The 22,486-nt window shown below is 40.3% G+C and overlaps 1 protein-coding gene across 1 annotated transcript in view; it reads right to left on the reverse strand.

The window, feature by feature from the left end:
* The window catches only part of adgra2 (adhesion G protein-coupled receptor A2), a 42,763-nt gene that overhangs the window by 18,117 nt on the left and 2,160 nt on the right, over positions 1-22,486 (reverse strand). The window contains exon 2 of the mRNA XM_058070174.1: positions 2,739-2,810. Coding sequence (XP_057926157.1) covers positions 2,739-2,810 — 72 coding nt within the window. The remainder of the gene's footprint in view (positions 1-2,738; positions 2,811-22,486) is intronic.

A 22,486-nucleotide genomic window follows, 5' to 3' on the forward strand; every position in this document is an offset into this window, starting at 1 on the left:
TAGCCTTCTGCACGCTACACTCCTCCATGCGCTTGCACTTCCTCCTTGCTGTCAAGTGGCCATTTTTATGGTTTAAAACTGATCTAACAGGGTTTTAAACTGCTTTTAGTGTGCATCATCATCGCATCATCACCTTGCACCAAAAAGATGCATAAATACACTTCGGGATCTACGTTCGGGTTTCTAAAAATGTATAAATACGTAGTAGGTATTGAATGGACAAAATGTTTTTCAGTGGAAAAACTTTGGACATACTTGCCCTATCTGAAACCTTTTTATGGCTGTGTTAGTTTGTGTGTTAGTCAGCTTCTTCCAGCCTCCAGGAAAACCACCACCCGGTTCCCTCCTGCTCGTTTTACCACCGCTGCCGTACAAGGGCCAACTAGTGGCTGAGCTCAGGTTTCTCGACCCCTCGACCCTTCAGCCTTATGGGGAGCTATGTCCGCACGTACAAAAACAAGCAACTCCAGTTCATTTTACAAAAATGCTATATTCTCATTTGCGAGGTGATTTCCTGTCAACAACTTCGTCAGCAGTGTCTTTGTAAACAACATGGAACAAGATAATTGGGTGAGAACATGCCTTTGAAACCATTCACTCACATTTTGTTTTCCACCTAAAACAGTAAGTAGGTACTAACAAGGTAATTACAGCACATTTTCCCTTTCTTTTAACATTTTTGAGAAGTCTGCTAGCTTCATTGGTGGCAGAGGTGAGTGGCATGTGGAATTAATACAACTTCATTGTACACAAACAAAACTGCAGTATGTGCTATACAGCGTTAATGGTATCCTGACAGTTGTTGGTAAACATCAGAAACATCAGCACAATCTCATGAACTAACTATACAATACAGTATAATGTCATTGTCCATTTCTATTTCTTCTACACAAAAAATTGTCACCTGTCACTCACTGAGTTGCATTGCAAAATCTACAGAATAAATTGTTGTGTGTTTATTTCATTTGCAGTTCAGGTTGGATTTTATTTTGTTGGTTATGCTATGGGATGAGCAATACTTAATACTTCATCCTGATAATGACATGGTTCATGATAACGGGCCCAATTTACAATTTTAGTCCAGAGTTTCATACTTTGCACTTTATTGTGTTCCTATATGGATGTTTGTGCCACATGGAAATTGTATCGTTACCAGCCTTATTTATTTGGCTAATTATTTGTGAAAATATTAACACCAACTTGTGTTACTTGTTGACAGTAGAAGATGTTATTTTAGTTGGCAACTGGTCATCATTTTTAAAATGAGTTCCAATTAATATAATGTGTATTGTCTATTGTCTTTTATACACAAACTGAAGGGAAATGCATCCAGTTGCATCCCTTTAGAAGACATTAAAATAGGGCCCACACATCTCCTATGACAAAGGGGAAGCTACAGTAATAGCAGAAACTCTAAAGCCAAATATCATTGAGGAGCGCCACCTAAATTATGGGAAAATATGCCTCTACATTTTAAAGGCGTCACTTGAGACGTCAGTGTGAGACCTCAGAGTACTTCACAAGATCTCAGTTCAAGGGGCATTAAAGGATTCATTCTAGACATGTGTTTCTCTTTGGCTTTTTGCAGCACTTATATGTGGACCATACTCAACAAGGGGTGTTAGGAGAAAAAGAAAATTATGCAAGAAGAATATTGACCCGGAGTTACCTAAAATAAGCAGTGTTACCTTGCACATTGTCACGTATTCACTATATATAGTGAAGCTATGGCATTTTGTTGGTTTTACATTTTCCACTAGTGTGGCAATGAAGAATATTGAAAAGTGAGATATGTAGAGCTCAGCTGTGATATAGAAATACATTTATTTCAGTTTTTTTCACCTTTGCACACTTTTCTGCATTTAAAATTGTTAACTTCCTATTACATTTGTATGAGCATTAATGTTGAAATGTCACTGAAAACGTTGCTTGCACATTTTGATGGCGATATGGCATAGCACAGGGGTTTTCAAACTGGGGGGGCTATTGAGATGCAGTGTCATGACCTTAAAAAGGCACTTCATGTTCAAAAAACCTCCGATGTGGCTGAATTACAACAATTCTGCAACAATTCTGAGAGGGACAAAATTCTTCCACGACGCTGTAAGAGACTCATTGCAAGTTACCGCAAACATTTGATTGCAGTTGTCAGTTGTTGCTGACATATGTATTTTTTTGTTTGAAGCATGGTAACTGTGTAGCTGTAAGCGGGATCATATATTGAGCTGAAATGGACAAAGAAAAGAGTATTTTGATTGATAAAGTTATCTTCAAAGCCCCGGCAGTTGGCTCTTGTTTGCGTGTTTGAGTTATCATGGATTATCACGGATTATCGACTGCCATATTATGTATTTTATAAAACTACGGCAGGAACAACATCAAATTAAAAGCACTAAATGAATACAGAGACACCATCCCGCTTTAATTATACTTTGACTCATTGGAAATTTGTGGGAAGCTCCTTCCTTCCAGCCCATTGAAAGGGATATGATAAAACAAATGATATCTCAATTGACATGATAAAAAAAAGACTTGCGGTAGGTGTAACTATGATCATTTGTCCGTATAATTAAAACATATAGTATCAAATCAATGCTCGTTAGATGGAAGCACATAAGAGCTACTCTGCTCTCATCATCACATCCTGTGTGATTTGCTCCCCACAGTCCCCCACAGCAAAATACACACGTAATGCACATGACAGGATGATTATTGATCAAGATTGATGAGCTACTCACAGTTTCTCCAGGGTGTTAAGTCCAAAAAAGGAGCCATTTTTTAGGACTCGGATTTTGTTGTGGCTCAGTACTCTGCAAAGAAAGAGAAAGCAAATTCGAGAATTATTCCTCTGAGGATGAATTCAAATACATTTTATGTCGCTGACGTTTGTCTGAATGAAAAATGAGGATGTCAGGTTTCACCAGGCTGCACGCAACAAGGACCAGAGCCAGATGACTGTGCACTTGTTGCTGCAGTCGCATGAGACACCACCCTGGCCAGACATTAGACTACATGGTTCCAATTAAAGACTAAAAAGAACATCAAGATTATAAAGGGAATGGTAATCTTGATCATAATTTTGCATGCATTCATACATCAAAAGGAAGCCCCTTTTTGGCAAACACATGGCAATGCAAGCTGTGTTTGTGCTGCTGGTGTGCACGCAGGAGGCTTATCACAACGTAGACACACTGGAAGTGAGGCTCAGATAAGTAGTAAGGGATCATGGAAAATGGAGGTTAGAGTCAACAGGGCTCTTCACTCGCCACATTGTGTGAGTGAAGTCCCACTCAGAGGCGAAGTGACTTAAGTGATGCTTAGGTAGTGTTGAAGGGATTATGCCTAGACGGGCTATATATAGCATCACTTCATTACTTCCACCGAGCATTGTTTCCTACAGGACTGCAATCTATTTGTGGAGTGGGGCTTAATGATGCAATAATCAATTGTGCATAATTCGTCATGGTCCATGCACATGTATTTTTATGGCATGAAAAGCAGAACAAAATCCAAATGAACTTCCACATCATCACATCTCAATGATAAGCGTTGATCTAAGTTTAATATGTCATATTTAAAGTGCCTGCAAACAAATAGCACAAGGTGCATTCAGGGACATTGGATCATTTCATAACTGCTCTATAGCGACAAAGTCACTAAATTGTTGATGAGACATGTTAAGAGGAAGACTTTTTATGCCTTCCCCTGTACGCAAGCTACATTCACTGACGGTCCCAACTGGTGGTGCCAGGTCCATTTGTGATGGTCCAAATGTATTCATGGTGAGCCACCACAAATGAATGAATCCATGGGAAACACTGCAATACACTTGTATTGTTTTGATTGTTGTGATAGTACACAAAAGCTACACAACCATTCAACTTTGTAAATGGGTAGTACATGAACAAACCCATAAAACTGTGGGGCAAATCCAGATGTCGCAGTTCTACTGGGCAAAAATACACACATCTATTGAATTGATTTTAGAATGGAATATTGTTTATTTTCTTGCAATTGAAATTTTATTGCAATTTACCTAGGCAGAGAATAAAATTGTTTGGTCCTGTTAATATGTTATCGTCAGTGTGACATCTGGGCACACTCGGGCTGGTTGACTTAGTGCTCAGACTGGCATATTAGCAATTTTAGAAAACATTTTAGAGGAAAAAAACATACTCACGAAGACACACCCTAATCGTAGCACATCACATTTATAATATCTTATATTGCGGCTGCACGGCGGATGAGTAGTTAGCGCACAGCTAGGGGCTAGGAGACCTGAGTTCGATTCCATCCTCGGCCATCTCTGTATGGAGTTTGCATGTTCTCCCCGTGCATACATTGGTTTTCTCAGGGTACTCCGGCTTCCTCTAACATTCCAAAAACATGCTAGGTTAATTGGCGACTCCAAATTGTCCATAGGTATGAATGTGAGTGTGAATGGTTGTTTGTCTATATGTGCCCTGTGATTGGCTGGCGACCAGTCCAGGGTGTACCACGCCTCTCACCAGAAGACAGCTGGGATAGGCTCCAGCACCCCCCGCGACCCTCGTGAGGATAAGGATAAATGGCTGAATGAATGAATGAATCTTATGTTGCACCAAAACTAAGTGCCAATTTTGCATTTGTGTGTGGCTTTCTTTGGTCATTTACTGCCTCATTGTTGTAATAGTACACATTGCTGTTGTAAGAATTATATATATTTTTTTACTTTCACAGTTTTACCCTACCTGCCCTGTGTGCTTGTTGACTGTTTCTGTGGGGGGGTTTACAGCACTGTGATGTCTCATGGCAGGAGCACCACGCTCCCATAATTAACACACCCTTCGGGTTTCACAACATTTCCCGCTACACCACATGGTGATTAATGGGGTGTTTGCGACATTAAATGTGCCTTCATTGAGACGGTTGAGCCGTGGGTGCACCTTTAAAGGGGGGAGCTGACTGTGAACAGTCTGCGAACGCCCCCCCTACTTGTTTCCTGCCACATCAATAAAAACACTGCCTTCAACTCCACGCCCTCTAAACCAGTTAATGACCAGATTAAATCATTCAGACTCAATTTTCTGGAACAAACCGGTCAACACTCACCTCTTTCTTCCACTAAATAATCTTGCTGGAAATAAAGACAGGGAATGTTAACTTGTAAACCATAATTACAGTTATAGGCGCCTTTATTAACATGTTACTACAATTACCTTGCATACTATCACAGAAATGTTATTTTTCTATGTTAAGACTGCAAGTACCTGATTCATCTTAGGTATTATTCAGTTAAGTGTTAAAAATAATCTTTTTCATGTTCTATCCTGCAATGTGTTTCTAACCTGCTCTTTGTGAGCATGTGTTAATATCAATAATATCAGTAATATACTGTATCTCTAATATGCATCAATGCAAATTGATAAATAAAATGAGTCTATTCTGATTGGAAAAACAAATTGGGGTAGTGTACACATTGGATGGCTCAAACATCAGGTAAAAGGGCCCCATGACGAACGCTCTTAGTGCCACGTGGAGGTCAGAGGTCAACACAGTGTGCAGCACAGGTGCAACTGCTGACCATGAAATGACCAACAACTCACAGGACAGCTCGTATGCTCTTCAGATTAATGATTTTTTTTCTTCAAAGAATACTGGCACCGACTGAATGACGTTAAGATGAGAGCGGATGAATGAGGCATGTCATAGCCTCAGTGTGAACCTCTGACTCCAAGACATGAGCTCTATCGTTTGGCTTTAAGGACTCTATCCCTGCTATAACAGAAAGCAGCCCCGACATGAGAAGCTATAGTCATCCGGAACTGCCGGAATAATTCAAAACAGATAGAAGAGGAGAAAGTCCCATCTGGTGAATGAACACGGCATTTAATTCAATACAGACAGTAAAAATACAGATTATTCTCCTTGGACTCAGCTGATTATGAGACACGAGTCGGAGGACTGAACACATGTTTGATTGAATGTTCAAGTGTTACCTCCATCATTTACAAAAATACTATTATTTGACTCCTATATAACTGGTTTGTTAATGTCAAATGTTAAAGTGACCAAAGCAGAATGTTTTTGGTCATCTAAGCCCAATGAGAAAGCGGAAGAAGCCATTCCTAGATGGAGAATACGTGAAAGAAGCGTTAAGTAAAATAAATATCAGAACATCTATTCTCAAAATGTAAAAATAAACAGGAAGTTATTCAAAAAATGCAAAAACAGTTAAGGTCAGGACCAATAGTCAAGGCAATAGGCAGCAAATATCACCAGGAGGCAATTCAAATTCAGCACAAGCATATTTAATTTATGTTAACCATATTTAGCAGACACGACTAATAGGCAGATATGTGAACTCTGATGGGCTTGTTTATGTTGGCTATGTGTTCTTTGAATTTTACACAACAAATCGTTCACTGTTCCAGTTATTTCAAAGTACAGCAACACATGTAGTCAGCACTTCTGTTAGTTGATTCCTGTTGTCGGAACAAGTACTATTTGATGTTAGGTTACAACTTCTACATGTTTATAGGCTGTCTAATGTTTTGTGGCGCCACACTATTTTTCTTTATTGGAAAAACAGGCAAAATGGCTCCTTTCATCGTAAAGCTTACCGACCCCATCCGTAAAGGCACAATAATGTATGATTGAAAGATGTCCAATATTGAAACCTATACAGTGGAACCTCAACATTTTAAGACATAAAGGTAATACAATATGGAAACTGACCACAATTTAGGAAGAAAATATACAAAGTTCCACAAAAAAAAAAAGGATCAACATCTGGGCATAAAAATGATTTCTTCCACAAGAAGAAATCTCTTTGGCTTTTTTGTGATGCCACGACAAATGGACACTCTGGACACTCTCAAAATTGTGATGACAACAATAAAACCAGAAGTGGTTATTCTGGCAGAGAGGTAGCATATCAATCAAAGTGTTCCATGTGTGTCTGTCCTGGCTGCTCAGTGAAATACTGCAATCAACAATGATGGATTGAATGTATCAGCTGTGTAAACAAGCTCACCTTCTTGTATAATGCATGAGTAAACATTTTATTGTGTTTATTATAGAGGAATCTACTTATGTTTACACTTCTATGAAAGCAAAAATGCTTAAAAGCCTCCTTTTCCAGATCCTTAAACACAAAATGCAACAGCGTTTTACTTTATGTTATTTTACAACTTATTTTTACGATGAATTAATGCATTAATTAATGCATGCATTAATTAATTAAACCATGACTTGTACAGCTTGTTAATAAAGGTTATATGGTTATAAAAAGGCGGCACGGCGGTCGAGTGGTTAGGGCGCAGACCTCACAGCTAGGAGACCAGGGTTCAATTCCACCCTCGGCCATCTCTGTGTGGAGTTTGCATTTTCTGCCCGTGCATGCGTGGGTTTTCTCCGGGTACTCCGGTTTCCTCCCACATTCCAAAAACAAAAACTCCAAATTGTCCATAGGTATGAATGTGAGTGTGAATGGTTGTTTGCCTATATGTGCCCTGTGATTGGCTGGCGACCAGGCCAGGGTGTACCCTGCCTCTCACTTGAAGACAGCTGGGATAGGCTCCAGCACCCCCGCGACCCTTGTGAAAAGCGGTAGAAAATGAATGAATGAATGGTTATAATAAAAGTTATTATAGGTTATAATAAAGGTTTATGATGGCAACAGTTAGATTTACATGATCTTTAAAGGGAACCAATTGTGTTTAAGGCTCCAATGTACTTACTGTATATTGATTGTATATGTTGCATTCAAAGAAATGTGAAAATCACTGTTATTTGAGTCCAGCTAAGACTTTCTTCAAATCTGCACACCAGAACTTTAAAGCCGCCATTCACAAATAAGCAAAGACCACATGTTTTTTTTTTCTCTCCCACAGACAACAAAAGTCGCAGATTTCCAGCAATATGGAACACTTCCAGAGGCAGGACACTAGTGTATGATCCCCACAATGTGATGTTTAGCTATAGCGAGGACATTGTTCTCATATAAACAATAAAGAGAGAGCTAGTCTGAGAAGGAGAGAGGCCACATTGTGTAAACAGACAGAAATAGTCTGTGTTCCCATCAGGCTAAACAGGAAACCCAGCCAATTAGCTGTTTATTCAGAAGCCGACTTCCAGGGTCAGGGCTGGGAGAGAGAGCATTTCCTGGATGGCCATCAAGCAGACAGAGCTGTGAGTGCAGGCAGGTGGCTTCTGACACACATGACCGTAAACTAAGGCAAACAGAACTAATATGAGAAATGCACACGTTTAGTACGTTTACATACATCTGCTCTCTGGTGAATGGCTACTGAGGCCTCGCTCAGATTAGAAAACAGATTGCATTAATCTAATGAGACACATGGCAGAGCTGCACGCTAACTCAGTCCAGACTAAGTCACAGCTACAGCTAGCATCTTTCATAACTGATTTGATGTCATTTATGTGAAGACTGGAGCCCCGTGTCACGCCATGACTTCATGGATCCAAGTACAAATCAGATAAAAACTCCGGATGAATTCACGCACTGCGACCACTTACAAACCATGCTGCTATTAGTCTCATATATGGGATGCCTTTAAACTAGGGATGTCCGATATTGGCTTTTTTTGCCGATAACCAATATGCCGATATTGTCCAAATCTCAATTTCCGATTATGATATCAACCGATATCGATATGTGCAACATCACATACATTTTCCTTGAGTAAAATTGTGGTAAAGTAACAATACTCAATACAATACTCTGAGTAGATAATTCATGTATAATATATTTGTGTTTCCTGTGCATTGATTTATGTTATTTAAGATTTTTATTTTATTTTATTTATTTATTACTACTGTATGGGATGAATAAAGTTCTTATGGTAAGCATGTGAGAAGATTAAATACATAGTTTTTGGTGCCGTTTCCCAATTACTTTTTATCACTATGTACATGTCGGACTCTGTATCCATGGCAGTGCATGTTAAAGTTATATAATCTAAGGTAATGTCTCAATCAATTTGTCATTACTGTCTTAGTGACCAGAATACTACATATGACTTGTCTTTCAATATTGTTTGATGAATAATAGGCCATAATCAGCCACAAAACAGCGACCATTTATTAATACATTTTTGAAAACAATGCACTATAGTGAGGGAGCAACGTTCACACAGTGTAGGGTCAGTAAAAGATACAATAAACTGCAAAAGAGGTAGTATAGAAATCTACAGGTAAGTGGGTGAGTATCAAGGTGTGGATACAGGAAAAGGAATAGAAATCACTATGGCATCAATGCATAGTCAATCATCTGTCAATCATCTCCCATGAGCGAGGAAGTAGTCCGCTAACTAACAAACACACAAATATGACTTCAGTGATACAATGGCTGCCACGCCCAGTCACCCAGTCCCATTTTCCACCTTTTTTTCTTCAAGCTACAATCCCATGGTCCCAAAGCCAGGTCATTGATGACTGAGCTATACTGTTCTACGGTTCAATGCAGCCTGTGGCCAAGAAGCTGCAGGGGGAGGCCTCCTGTGTGTGTGTGTGTGTGTGTGTGTGTGTGTGTGTGTGTGTGTGTGTGTGTGTGTACCTGCAGCTGGCATATGTTTTCCACAGCTGCTTCTGGTTGTGGGTCATTGCATGTGTGGTGGAGATGGGAAGTGTGGTGCACAGCAGCAGTGACAGTTCTCCAGATCATAACCTGGTGTCGAGGCCATGTCCTGTCCAAACCACAGCCAGAAGACTCTTAAAGCCAAACACACTGGTCCCAGATCTGGTCCCATCTGTTACCACTACAGGTTTGGTGACAGAATCCTCCATCTTTTTTTTAGTATTTATTTAGTATATCTTATTTAGTATTCATAGGTATGAATGTGAGTGTGAATGGTTGTTTGTCTATATGTGCCCTGTGATTGGCTGGCTGCTTTCTGTTTTGCCCATGCAACTTTCTGCAATAATTATAATGAATTTCTCAAAATGCATCCACTTGATCAAGTGCAATTCCATTTCCTTTTCTTCTGCATATCCGTGTCCAGGTCCCGCGGGCAGCCATCTCAGTAAGGAAGCCCAGCCACCTCCTCCAACTCCAAGGACTCCAACTCTTCCAAGGACACCAAGGTGTTTCCATGCCAGGTGTGAAACAAAATCCCTCCATTGTGTCCGAGGCATACCCGAAGCACCTTTCCAGGGAGGCGTCCGAACGAGATGCATGAGCCACCTCAACTGGCTCTTGATGTGAAGGAGCATTGTCTTTACTCTGAGCCGCTCCCAAGTGTGGACCAGGCCATGATTCTCCCTTCTCAGGTGCGGAATGGTTTGCCAGAACCTCTTTCAGGCCTCACCAACCTCCTCCGGCAGCCCTAACCTTTGGAGTCCACTATCAGGTTTGGGGTTTGCCAGCACGACTGGCACTGACCACCTTGCAGCCACAGCTCCAGTCAGCTGCCTCAGCAATGGAGACACGTAATATTAGGACTCTATATCCCGGTCCTCCCTTGGGATGCGGGTGAAGTTCTGTCAGAAGTCAGAGGTGATGACTCGACGAACGGGAGCCTCTGCCAGACATTCTCAACACACTCTCACTACACAACACTACTCACTACACAATACAACTCATCACAGGTGGTGATCAGTTGACAGCACAGCTTCTCTCTTCACCCGCGTGTCTGTGATCAAGTACTACACGGTGAAGATAATGATCGTTTAAACACAGCAACCCCACAGTTCATTCAGCAGAGACGGAGAGGCGCAGCTTTAGTGTAATAAAGAGTGTCAAAACAAGGCAGTGCGCCACTGTGTAAACACCATTTAACTCCAGATTTGGTGTGTTAGACTGGAGGACCACACGCGAGGTGAAAGAGCAAAGCCCTCAAAAGAGCCATAAAAGCAGCTCTAATTCTGAGACCAACGGGAGCCACATAATGAGAGAGTTTTTCCATGAGAGTGTCATGACTGAATTAAAGTAGTTTTAATTAGCATGCTGACTCCACGATGCAGTGGGGCTTGAGCTCATGTAAATAATAGAAGTTTCCTCAGCTCTGGTGAAAGCGATAAATGTATACTTCACGTGACTACTATGATTTGTTATGGCTCAGAGTATTCTACATACACTGCATACCCCCCACCCCATTTCAAGTGCAGCTCCAAATGATATTTATCTTTATAAATATATACAGTATACACACAATATACACTTATAATGAGTAATGAGGACAGGCTCGGTGGATCAACAATATATGGCCGCCAAACCAAAAGAAGCGGTGTTTGTTCATTTAACCTTCCTCTTGTGTTAGCTTTCTGGTATCTTCTCTTATGTTAACGGGTCGGTTTTGACCCATGTATTGAATCAGCTATCAAATACACTAAAAACAATAAGTTACCATCAAATTTGCTTCTCATCTCTTGAGTCACTCCTTTAGTGACCTAAACGGTAGCCTTCAAGTTATTTCCTTTAAACTTGAATAGCCAAAATCTTACCACTTCCACACGGATAGGGAGGATAACTATTAACAGTTATTTAACCTTTAACATGAACATTAATCAAACGTAATATATTTTTCTGGGTATATGATACCATACAGCATCCATATCAAACTTGCACGGGCCGCACTAACATTAAACTTTCATATCAAGGCGGGGGCTTCAAACTAGTGTCCTGCGGGCCACATTTGGCCCGCGGGCCGCGTGTTTGAGACCCCTGATCTATGGTGTTCGGGTCAATTTTGACCCATATATATTAATGTCAAGAAAAGGTAGAAAAAGTTATTGTTTTCAGCAACAAAATGAGAATCCCCTGAAGCTTACATGATGAGAAGAGGAGCTGGTTGCTAATTGTACACTTTTTCAATTTCAGTTTTGGCTCAAAATATTGCTTTATAGTCATATTATTATAACCGGGTCAAAACCGACCCTAGATAGAGTTTCATAGAGTTTCCTGACAAAGTCAAAAAGCCTTGATGCAATAAACATTTGTTATGTGATTCTTTTTATGCATTTAAAATGTAAAACGGGTCGGTGCTGACCCTAACACAAGAGGAGGGTTAAAGAAAAATCATTAGCCAATTACATTTCACTACAGTTTAACATATGCACAAATATGCTGCATTTCATCTTTTGTAGGGTTCAGCTGTTACTATCATACATTAGACACATACATGTGTCTTATTCATGTTTCACATGGCAAATTTTCTCTTATTATGTGTTCTATTTTAGGTAATAGGTGACTCTAGGGGTGCTATTTCATGTCTAGAGGGCTCTAATAATCATACAAATATCATATTTACAAGGTCATTTCTCTGCTCTAACTACAAAAATATTTAATTCATAAATACAAAATCATACTTCATGGAAAATCACTTCTCATGGTCGGGTCTGGAACCAAAGTCAGGGATTACGGTATTGTCATTCTCAGGCATACAAGTCGAAAAAATAAGTTGTCATACAATAATAAATGACTTGTGGACGTGACCACTGTGAACACAATAACTTTGACACCAAAATATGACACAGATATATTTTTTCACCCCGTGTTGAGACATGTCTTGGCACAAAAGAAACGGTTATCCTTTGATTGATGACCTAGTGATAGCAAAATCTGACATTTGAGGCTTTTTTTTTTTTTCCAAAATGTTGGTCAATTTCCACAAGACATTAAATGATGTGATTATCCAAATATGAGGTAGATACTGTAGATAACTAGTAAATGTGGTTTTAGTTACCATGAAAGATGTATAGTACTAAGTGTGTATATGCAAGGTTGTGTGTTCCAAAAACAAGATGCAATCTGCAGTAGAATTTAGATGGAAGATAACATGTTTAATTTTACTTCTGATGTCTGTGGTTTGGCCAGACACAGTGTGGCTTTTTGGTGATCATACTTTTGGTGAAGTACATTGTTATTCTGAGCAATGATGTGTGAGTTAGTGTAGCGAAAAATAAAACTATATAAAAATGACATGTTGGCATGTTTGTGCCAAATCAGCAAAATGTTGCTCTCTACAGCAGGGGTCTCAAACTCAAATTTACTTGGAGGCCACTGGAGCTAGGGTCTGGGTGAGACTGGGCCGCATCAGGTTTTCCAAAAAAAAAAAAACGCATTTATTAAAAACAATTTTTTTAAAAAAACTTCGCTTTGGTTCCAATTTTCTACAAGAAAAGCTCTATAAAACATTCCACTGTTCTCAAATATCTTACTTTTTATTTTTCTACACAAGATAAGATGAAAAATAAATAAACAAATCAATAATAAAGAAAATCAATCAGTAATAAATAAATAAATATAATAATAATAATAAAACGGCAAATAATAAAAACTTAAGAAACCACATAGACATAGTGGGTAGACAAATTATTTTTTTCAGATTAAAATTAACAAAGCATTATTAGAGCCCTGTAGACATGACAAAACACGACTATAGTCACATTTATAGACACATGCTAACTCGCAAACTAGAGAGCTAGCGACCTAAACGGTAGCCTTCAAGTTATTTCCTTTAAACTTAAATAGCCAAAAACTTACCACTTCCACACGGGTAGGGAGGATAACTATTAACAGTTATTTAACCTTTAACATGAACATTAATCAAATGTAATAATTTTTTCTGGGTACATGATACCATAGAGCATCCATATCAAACTTGTGCGGGCATTAAACTTTCATATCAAGGGCGGGGGCCTCAAACTAGTGTCCTGCGGGCCGCATTTGGCCCGCGGGCCGCGTGTTTGAGACCCCTGCTCTACAGTATATACTGTAAATGGAGTTTCATGCTCAGGTTGATGATGTTTAGCATGGTTGTTTGCAAAGCCTCTCTAATGGACTCTGGCATAGTGGACTGAGTGGGAGCACAAGCAGGGATCTCTCAGGATGGGAGTTGGTTGTGTCATCTTTGTTGCAATAAGTGCTTTCTAAGAGGCATCCAGACTGTGCAGACAATTCACCGCCTCGGTACGTCCACATTACTTAACCCTTTCGTTGTAAAAATACAACCCGAGCCCGCGGTCCTGGGAGCCCCCTTTCGACCCCGAGTTGGTCCTCTCAGAGTCACTGTACTCAATGTCCAAGGGAGACTAAATGCCCTTCAGCACAACAGGCACTTTGGTGACAAATGCATGTCAAGATTTGAATGTGCTCATTGTCTCTGAGCCACTAGGGACCACCAGAGAATGCCGAGCAGCAACAAGGCCCATTTAGTACTTGTCATGGAAAGGAGCATCCATGTAATTGCACGCTAAATATTTTGTTGTGAAATCATTTTGGATTTAAGTGAGTCAGTCCTCCGACAAACCACAAACAGCTGAAGAGATTAGTGACAATCATCCTTCAGTGGAAACCTTTGTTATGTTGACTGATTACTATATAACAGATTTATATACACACACATATACTGTATGTATACAGTATACAAGAATATGCATACACACACAAACACATTATCCATCCATTTCTATACCGCTTATCCTTATCAATTAAAATATTTATTCATGATTAATCACATTTTGGTTCTCCCCGTGCATGCGTGGGTTTTCTCCGGGTACTCCGGTTTCCTCCCACATTCCAAAAACATGCTAGGTTAATTGGCGACTCCAAATTGTCCATAGGTATGAATGTGAGTATGAATGGTTGTTTGTCTATATGTGCCCTGCGATTGGCTGGCGACCAGTCCAGGGTGTACCCCGCCTCTCGCCCGAAGACAGCTGGGATAGGCTCCAGCACCCCCGTGACCCTCGTGAGGAAAAAGCAGTGGAAACTGAATGAATGAATGAATAATCATATTTTGTTCAATCAACGCATAATTAATCACAGATAGAAAGAACTTTTAATCTATAATAAGTAGGGATGTAAATCTCTTTGTCGTAAAAATTTTAGTAGTTGATGTAAGGTTACGTCATGATTCCTGGAGAATTATTTCAGACGACAAGAACCTCGAACTACACACATCCAACCATGTTGTTGTGGTAAGCAGAAAATGAAATCCTTTCATTTTGTCTTGATTTGCACTAAACGTGTGGGTACTTGCTTTACAGATGTGCTACAACTGCATACATGTTCATGGTAATCTGTGCACACAGTACATACAGTGCAGTATACGATATACTGTATATATAAGGCATACAAACAGAAATCCAAACAATCTGGATGTTTCGCTGGGCAGGAATACACCCAGTAGCTAGGGACTCTGCTATATTTGTAGCTAAACTTGAGGCTAGATGTAGGAAAGCAGCCCCTTGATACTTGATATGTGCACCCACTTATTATAGAGGGTGCTGCATTGTGCTCGGGTTAGCAGGCTGAGCTATAGGCAACCCTTTGCGGTTTGCGGTCGTGTGTGTGTCTGTAGATTCAGATGCATGCGCGACCTCTCCGATTTATTTATAGGGAAAGTGTGCAGTTTTAACTCAAATTGAGTATGTGTGCACAAGTGGTGCAAATGCTGGTCTAAAATTAAAATCCGGGTTTTTTAAACATCTCTAATTAAAGTGGGGAGGACCAAAGCCTATTTTGAGAGCTGTGGCCATGCACGCCCTTCCCACATGAGTGTTTGTGTGTGTGCGTATAGTCAAGCTGATGGATGAACACACACACACACACACACACACAAAGACCAAGTGTAGAGGAAGGTTATTAGACAATCCACTGAGTTGTAGACAGGAAGTGTGCTCGAGTAGTCTTTCTTTCTAGGCAAGCTTTACCAAAGATGGACAAGCAGTGAGCATGTAGGCCTAAACAAATAGCTGCCATCAGAATATTAACAGTCGGAATACTGCTGCATTGTGGAAAGTTAAAGTGGAATGTTTATGGCAGCCTTGCACGAACACAATAGTCATCTTAACCACAGTGTAAAGTGTTTTTACACCTCTAATGAGGCAATTTGGTGAATTTAGCCTCTTGAATCAGTGAGTGGAATGTGGTGTATGCCTGGCGGACATTGTCTCATTGTTTTGTCTTATAACTAGCCTCTGTTTTCTGCTCCTGAGCAAAAGGGTGCTGGGAAATTCGGCTGCTTGTACAAAAGCATGGAAACATCTATCCCAGTTTCCCGATAAAGCATCTGTGACCGCCGTCACCACTGATACACTTTCACTGCATCCTACAGGTTTGCGCCATGTACAAATGACTTGTAATTCATAACAGCTTCACCATCACACTCGCTTGCTTTTCAAACCCTTAATAGGCCACCCTATACTACAAAATAACAAAGGTAATCCGAGATAATGGTGAGGTCATGGTTTTATTTGTTTACATTTGCACAGTTCAGCATGTCTGAAATGGAGGAGGAAGAAGCGGAGATTATTTAATCCTATTCTTTTTCCGTGTTTCACTATTAACGTGTTCATATACATTTTCCAACAGGGAGAGAAAGAACAACAAAAAGGGGGGCAATGGATGGAAAGTACATGCAAGGGTGAAAGAAACGGAGAAAAAGAGGAAAAAGCAGTATAAAAATAAACAAATAAATACATGCATGAATATGAAATAAAAGTTCAAAATAACTAGAAGCCTGAGGCCACAGCATAAGTCATAAATGAACAGAAAGATTGTGTAAAGCAAAAATAAAAAGTAATGTAAAGTAATGATACATGAAGGAATATACAGTAAGGTTCTCAGCATTCATACAGTTTGCTTTGAAAAAAACATAATCTTGTACTGTTTCTTTAAATAGGTTACAGTATTTGAGTTACTCGATCCTTCCCATCATTTTTTTGAAAAATGAAAAGAGAATACCAAAGTTGATTAATCATTGATTCATCAATTCATTGTTGCAGCCCCAATATACATATACATCCATTTCCTACCGCTTATCTTCACAAGGGTCGTGGGCATGCTGGAGCCTATCCTAGGCTGCAGGTAGACTGGACTGGATTTTTTAGAAATTAATTATTATTAAATAAAATAAACCTTATAGTGGTTTACTGTGGCTTATAATTATTAAATATTTTAAAAGTTCCAAAATGATAAAGCCAATAATTTGCTACAATAATAGTGCCCATTACAGGGTTAATGGTAATGGTAATGGTTTTATTTCATATAAACATGCATCAGATTACAATTGAGTGCATCAGATAATCAGTTCACAGTTCCACATGTCCAAAAGGAGTAGGAAGAAGCTAAGCTTATTAAATCCTTCCCCTCCATCTGGTACTTTTACAATCAGTAACTGCTACATTTGATCACTTCCTGCTTTCCTAATATAATTTAAGTTTATTATTTTTTAAACTTTATTTTATTTTATTTACTTATTTTTGTCACGTACCGAAGTACGAGGTAATATGACCATACGATGACATAATGGGTACCATAGTAAGTGTCAATATAGTGATATAGTATATAGCACATCATGACTGGTTCAAGACTCTTCGTCCTTGTATTTAGCAAACATCAACTGCTTGTATTGTTTCTTGAATTGGCTCATCGTTGTGCTTTGTTTGAGGTCCTTACTCAATCCATTCCATAGTTTGATTCCACATACTGAAATACTATGGCTTTTTAACATAGTCCTAGCATAGAAGTGTTTCAAATTTAGTTCTTCTCTGAGATCATATTTCTCCACTCTAGTAAAGAAGTATTAGATGACATTTTTAGGTAATTGGTTATTTTTAGCCTTATGCATTATTTTAGCTGTTTGAAAATGAACTATATCAGCAAGTTTAAGTATTTGTGATTTTAGAAATAAGGAGTTAGTATGTTCTCTGTAGGCGGCATTATGAATTATCCTTACTGACCTTTTTTGCAGTACAAAAGCGAGTGAAGATTGCTTTTATAGTTATTACCCCATATTTCCACACAATAAGTAAGATATGGTAGAACCAGAGAGCAATAAAGAGTGTGATGCTTTGTTCAATATTGAAATGTTTCTTGGTTAAGTTTGAACACTAACTCTTCATCCCATAAAATGTCTACAGTCACTTTTTAACATAACTTTCAAGTTTTTGGTTTGTGGGTGGAAGACATAAGAAAGATATGTATGCTGGACAACATTCTAAGTCTACACTGCTATGGACCACCATGCTGCTTGGAAAGCGGAATGCTGATAGATATTCATTTCACGCAATCCCAAAAAGAGTTTTATGTGACTAATGAGAAATACCGGCAATGGTAACGTTGATTATCATGTAATCAGATCAGATAAAGGATGTGCTCAGACAATGTATGTTTTCCTTTTCAGGCGCATTTCTTTCACTTGGATGATCTATAGAGCAATATTTATTTTCCTACACGTCTTTGAAACTTATAATTAACGGCAGCTTCAAGCTCGCTGAGAGAAATACGGTGATCTCATTTTACATGACGTTTCTCTACAATAGCTCATTGTTGCATTTAGAAAATAAATCAGCTGGATTTCCATTACGGTTTATTCAAGGTTGGAGCATTATATGACTGCTGCAGTTTTAGTAACTACAGTTGCATTTTACCTTCAACCTTGAGTATTGGTATTATCCGGTTAAATATGTATTTAAGTGAATGAACATGATGTTTAAACAAATAATACAAAGGAAGCAAGTAGACATATGTTATTATAATGCAGTAGATGAATGCACCATTGTCATGCATATCACACACACTCACACTATAGCCACAGGCATTCCCAATATAGACACCCATTATGCCCGTGTGTGTCTGTAGACCCACAACGGGAAATTCGACGGCCACTGTGGTCAAACACAGGGAGAGGGAAGTTAACACTGGCAAGGAAACGTCAAAGTCAAGCATTTTTGGAGTAAGATAAGAAGAGTTTGGCGCGAAAGGAAAAACTAAAACAACACTGAGCCACTTGAGACGACTATAATACATCTTTGTGTCGGTGCCAAGTTTGACACAAAAAAAAAAAAGGCATTGCAGTTTAATCAACATGCATGACCAGGCGTTAAGTGAATTCATGGTCAAGCTGCAGCACAACACAGTAGGCATGCGTCTATAAGAGAGAGAGGGTCATGTTACCTTGACCTATAAGGGCATTTTATAGTCCCAGCCTTGTGTGGCATTGGCAGGTGCTCTAATGGGCTGTAAGCTCAAAGTATCCAATGTCAGGCCTTTGTTTGCTTTTTTGATTTATTGCTGACCACTGCCCCTGCTCACGTGTGGAGGAGCGGCCCCTACTCTCAACACCTTTTCCCCACATAAATAAACTCCAGCTCTGCAGGAATGCCTCAGCAAGGCTCTCCCTGTGCTATTGGGATCCTCCCCGCTGATAAGATGACTGTTTGGGACATCTCATGGACATACACATACTCCCGTCTGGACACATAGACTCACTCGCAGACGCAACCACAGAAACATCTGCAACCTCTTTGCAAGATGTCCACGTGGGCCACAAGCTGGAGTCCAACAACAGCCTTAAAAAGATGAAATGATAGCTGAAGGGTTCAGATTGATACCAATGTAGCCAATCAAACATTCTGTCAGGATGAGTCGGCTTGGAGTGAACAGAGGCCAACAGATGTAAGCAATAACGCACTGGTGCTGCTGGGATGCAAGGCATCTCCGGACAAATCATACTAAATGTACAGTGGAAATTTTGAAGCCAGACAATTCGGAATTTCACCAAAATGTTAAAAAAAATATGCCACTAAAATTGACAATGAATATCTTAATTTACAGTGGATGAATAGTATTTGGGCGTAACTGTATTTATAGCCTATCCACCCATCCATCTTCCTCCTGTTATCCGTGATTGGGTCGCGGGGGCAACAGCCTAAGCAGGGAAGTCCAGACTTCCCTCTCCCAGGCTAGTCCAACTCCTCCCAGTGTATCCCGAGGCATTCCCAGGTCAGTTTAAATTTAAAAATTTGCAATTTTTGCACAATACTGTACAATAACAAGAATAATACTGTACAGTGTAGAGCCTGCTCAGCTACCGTCAGGTTGAGTTTCCATTATTCGGTTGCAGCACCAATCTGTTGTTGCTCTCACGTTCTATTCATCCCTCACACATAAACATCACCGCAAAGTACTTTAACTCCTCCCCCTTTTTCGAGCACGACCGTGGACTTGGAGGTGCTGAGTCTCATCCTAGCTGCTTCACACTCGGCAACTAACCGATCCAGTGAATGTTGAAGGTAACGGCTTGATGAATCCAACAGGACAGAATCATCTGCTCTAAGCAGAGACCCAATCCTGCAGCCACTAATCAGGAACTCTATCTATATTTGTCACAAAATCGCTGACAAAGATCAGCACTGATGGAGTCCAACCCTCAAGGGAAACGGGTCCAACTAATTGCCGGCAATGCAAACCAATTTGCATTTGCAATTTGCATGTCGCAAGATATGGAGGCTGGCAAAATCATCTTTGACCTTATAACATCCCAACTAGATATGAATCAACAGCGAGGGAATGTTGACTTAGCTGAGCTAAAGGCAGCAAATGTCCGAAACAGCCCAAAAGACTCATTTAGAAATGAGATATGATAACACCTGAAATTCAAAGTGGAACCAGTACAACTATTCATGTGCAACAGTGAAAATATTTAGATAGGATATTTTTACCGATTGGCAATGACATTCCTAGACTCAAGTGTAACCTTGCACTGCAGCTGTCAAGGACGACCATGTTGACCTCACAGCATCTGTGTCCTCTAAATCAGGTCGGCACCCACCGAGCTGACACCGACAATGACGACACTTTTAACAGTCAGGAACAATCACATGTAGATGGACATCCACTGTGTTCCCGTTTGGTATGACCTCCATTCCAACATTTCAGCTGACCTTACACAGAAATTCTTCAAGGTCATGGTGGAAGTGAAGCCAACAGGAGAGCCACTATACACTTGATTCGTCTTGATTGATAACCGATCAATCATGGTTATTATGGGAATTAGGAATGTAAACCACTTTATTGTCAATGGTTCAAGGAAGATTCATCTGTCTGTTCTGCTTATCCGACTGAGGGTCAGGGCTGGAGCCTGTCCCGAGTGACTAATTTGGGCAAAAAGCCGACTACAGACCGGATTGATCATCAGTCAAACACAGGGAGATTGTCAATAGTCATTCATCCCATGCCAGCTGTGAGACGTTCAGCTATGTGAACCGCTACATGACCAATGACCTTCGAACTAAAACACAGAGGGAAATATGATTCAAGGAGACACAATCACTCTGCTGTCCAAACAATAGAAGACATTTAACTCTATACTGAAGCGCTACTTAAAACTTTACCTATCAAAGATTTGACTTAGTATGACTAAGTTGACTAAGTCTACTTTCCTTGCAGAATGCATCCATCATGTATTCATCCTTTTCCATCCCCACTTCATGCATAAAGGCTAATAATAATAATAAAACCAGAGAGGGCAAACTATGCTCCCCCTTTCTTTCTCCTGTCTCCCCCCAGTGTCAAAGATATGTTTGGGCAGGGGAGTTGGAGTCTCCTGGGGCACATCCCTCTGAACCACCAGCCAAACTTCTCCCCCTCATTCCCGCTCCCTTCTCTTTCTCTCCAGTGTTTCTACGTGGCTCCTACACCTCATGTTGCACTTTCTCCTTCACTTTATTTTCTTTTTTTTTTCCCCCGCATGTGCACCGTCCATCATTTGTCCCACATATCTCATGAACAAATGCACTTTTCACTCCTCTTATCCGCCTCCCTCTGTCTGTCTGTCCTCCTCCCCCAGAGAAGCAGCTCTTCTGCAGCCGTGCATAATGAGAGCTAAACACAAGCTTATGCTGGCTCACATCTGGAAGGAGTTTGGTCATGGCAGTTTCCTACCAAGACGCCTAAATATTTAGGTTAAGAGTTACTGCGTGTGGATGAGCCTGTGATAAAGGGGTGGGAACGGGAGAGAATCGGGGAGCCGGAGATAAAGAAAAAGAGGGAAAGTGGAACAGATGACTGGAGCGCATGGCTGTCACTTGTATAATGCATCATTAAAGCACTGATAAGCGTTTATAGGAGTGGGGGAGAGTGCAAGCTAACATGATTGTGTACTCAAAGCAGCTAAAAGCGGAGGTGACCGGTTGCTCCTTTACGGCTGGCAGGAAAAACAAACAGCGAACAACTACTTTTAATAAGCAAATCCACATTGGGATTTCCCAGGAGGATGAAGGGCCCCAGCCGGAATGTTCACAGGGGCCAGCTGTTGTGCGTTACACATAGCAGCCGGCCCCCGGAAGCCTCTGGACCTGCTGAGTCCACCTCCAGCTCTTTGCCTGCTCAGCTAGGAGGAGATCCCAAGGAGAGAGAGAGCACCCTGCTGCACCTGGAATACTGTCAGCATTGGATGGAGGAATGTCAGGAATAACATGAATATGGACACAAGAGCTCACATTCCACATCTGGAGCAAATGTCACGAACACCGATTGGCAACAAAACAAGCGGAGTGAATGTGTAGCACTGTCAATGCGCCATTGTTCATATAAGAGATGAATGCAGCTTTTTTTGGTCTGCAGCTCCATGGCACTACATGGAGTATTTGTACCAAAACAAGCTGACCATAATGAGTAAGTGTATCTTCAATCACCTCAACCACTGCCATTTTCCCCTTGCCATGTGTTTACCAGATGTATAATCCCGACTTTATT

Source organism: Doryrhamphus excisus, chromosome 4 (genome assembly GCF_030265055.1).
Source record: "Doryrhamphus excisus isolate RoL2022-K1 chromosome 4, RoL_Dexc_1.0, whole genome shotgun sequence".
NCBI lineage: Eukaryota > Metazoa > Chordata > Actinopteri > Syngnathiformes > Syngnathidae > Doryrhamphus > Doryrhamphus excisus.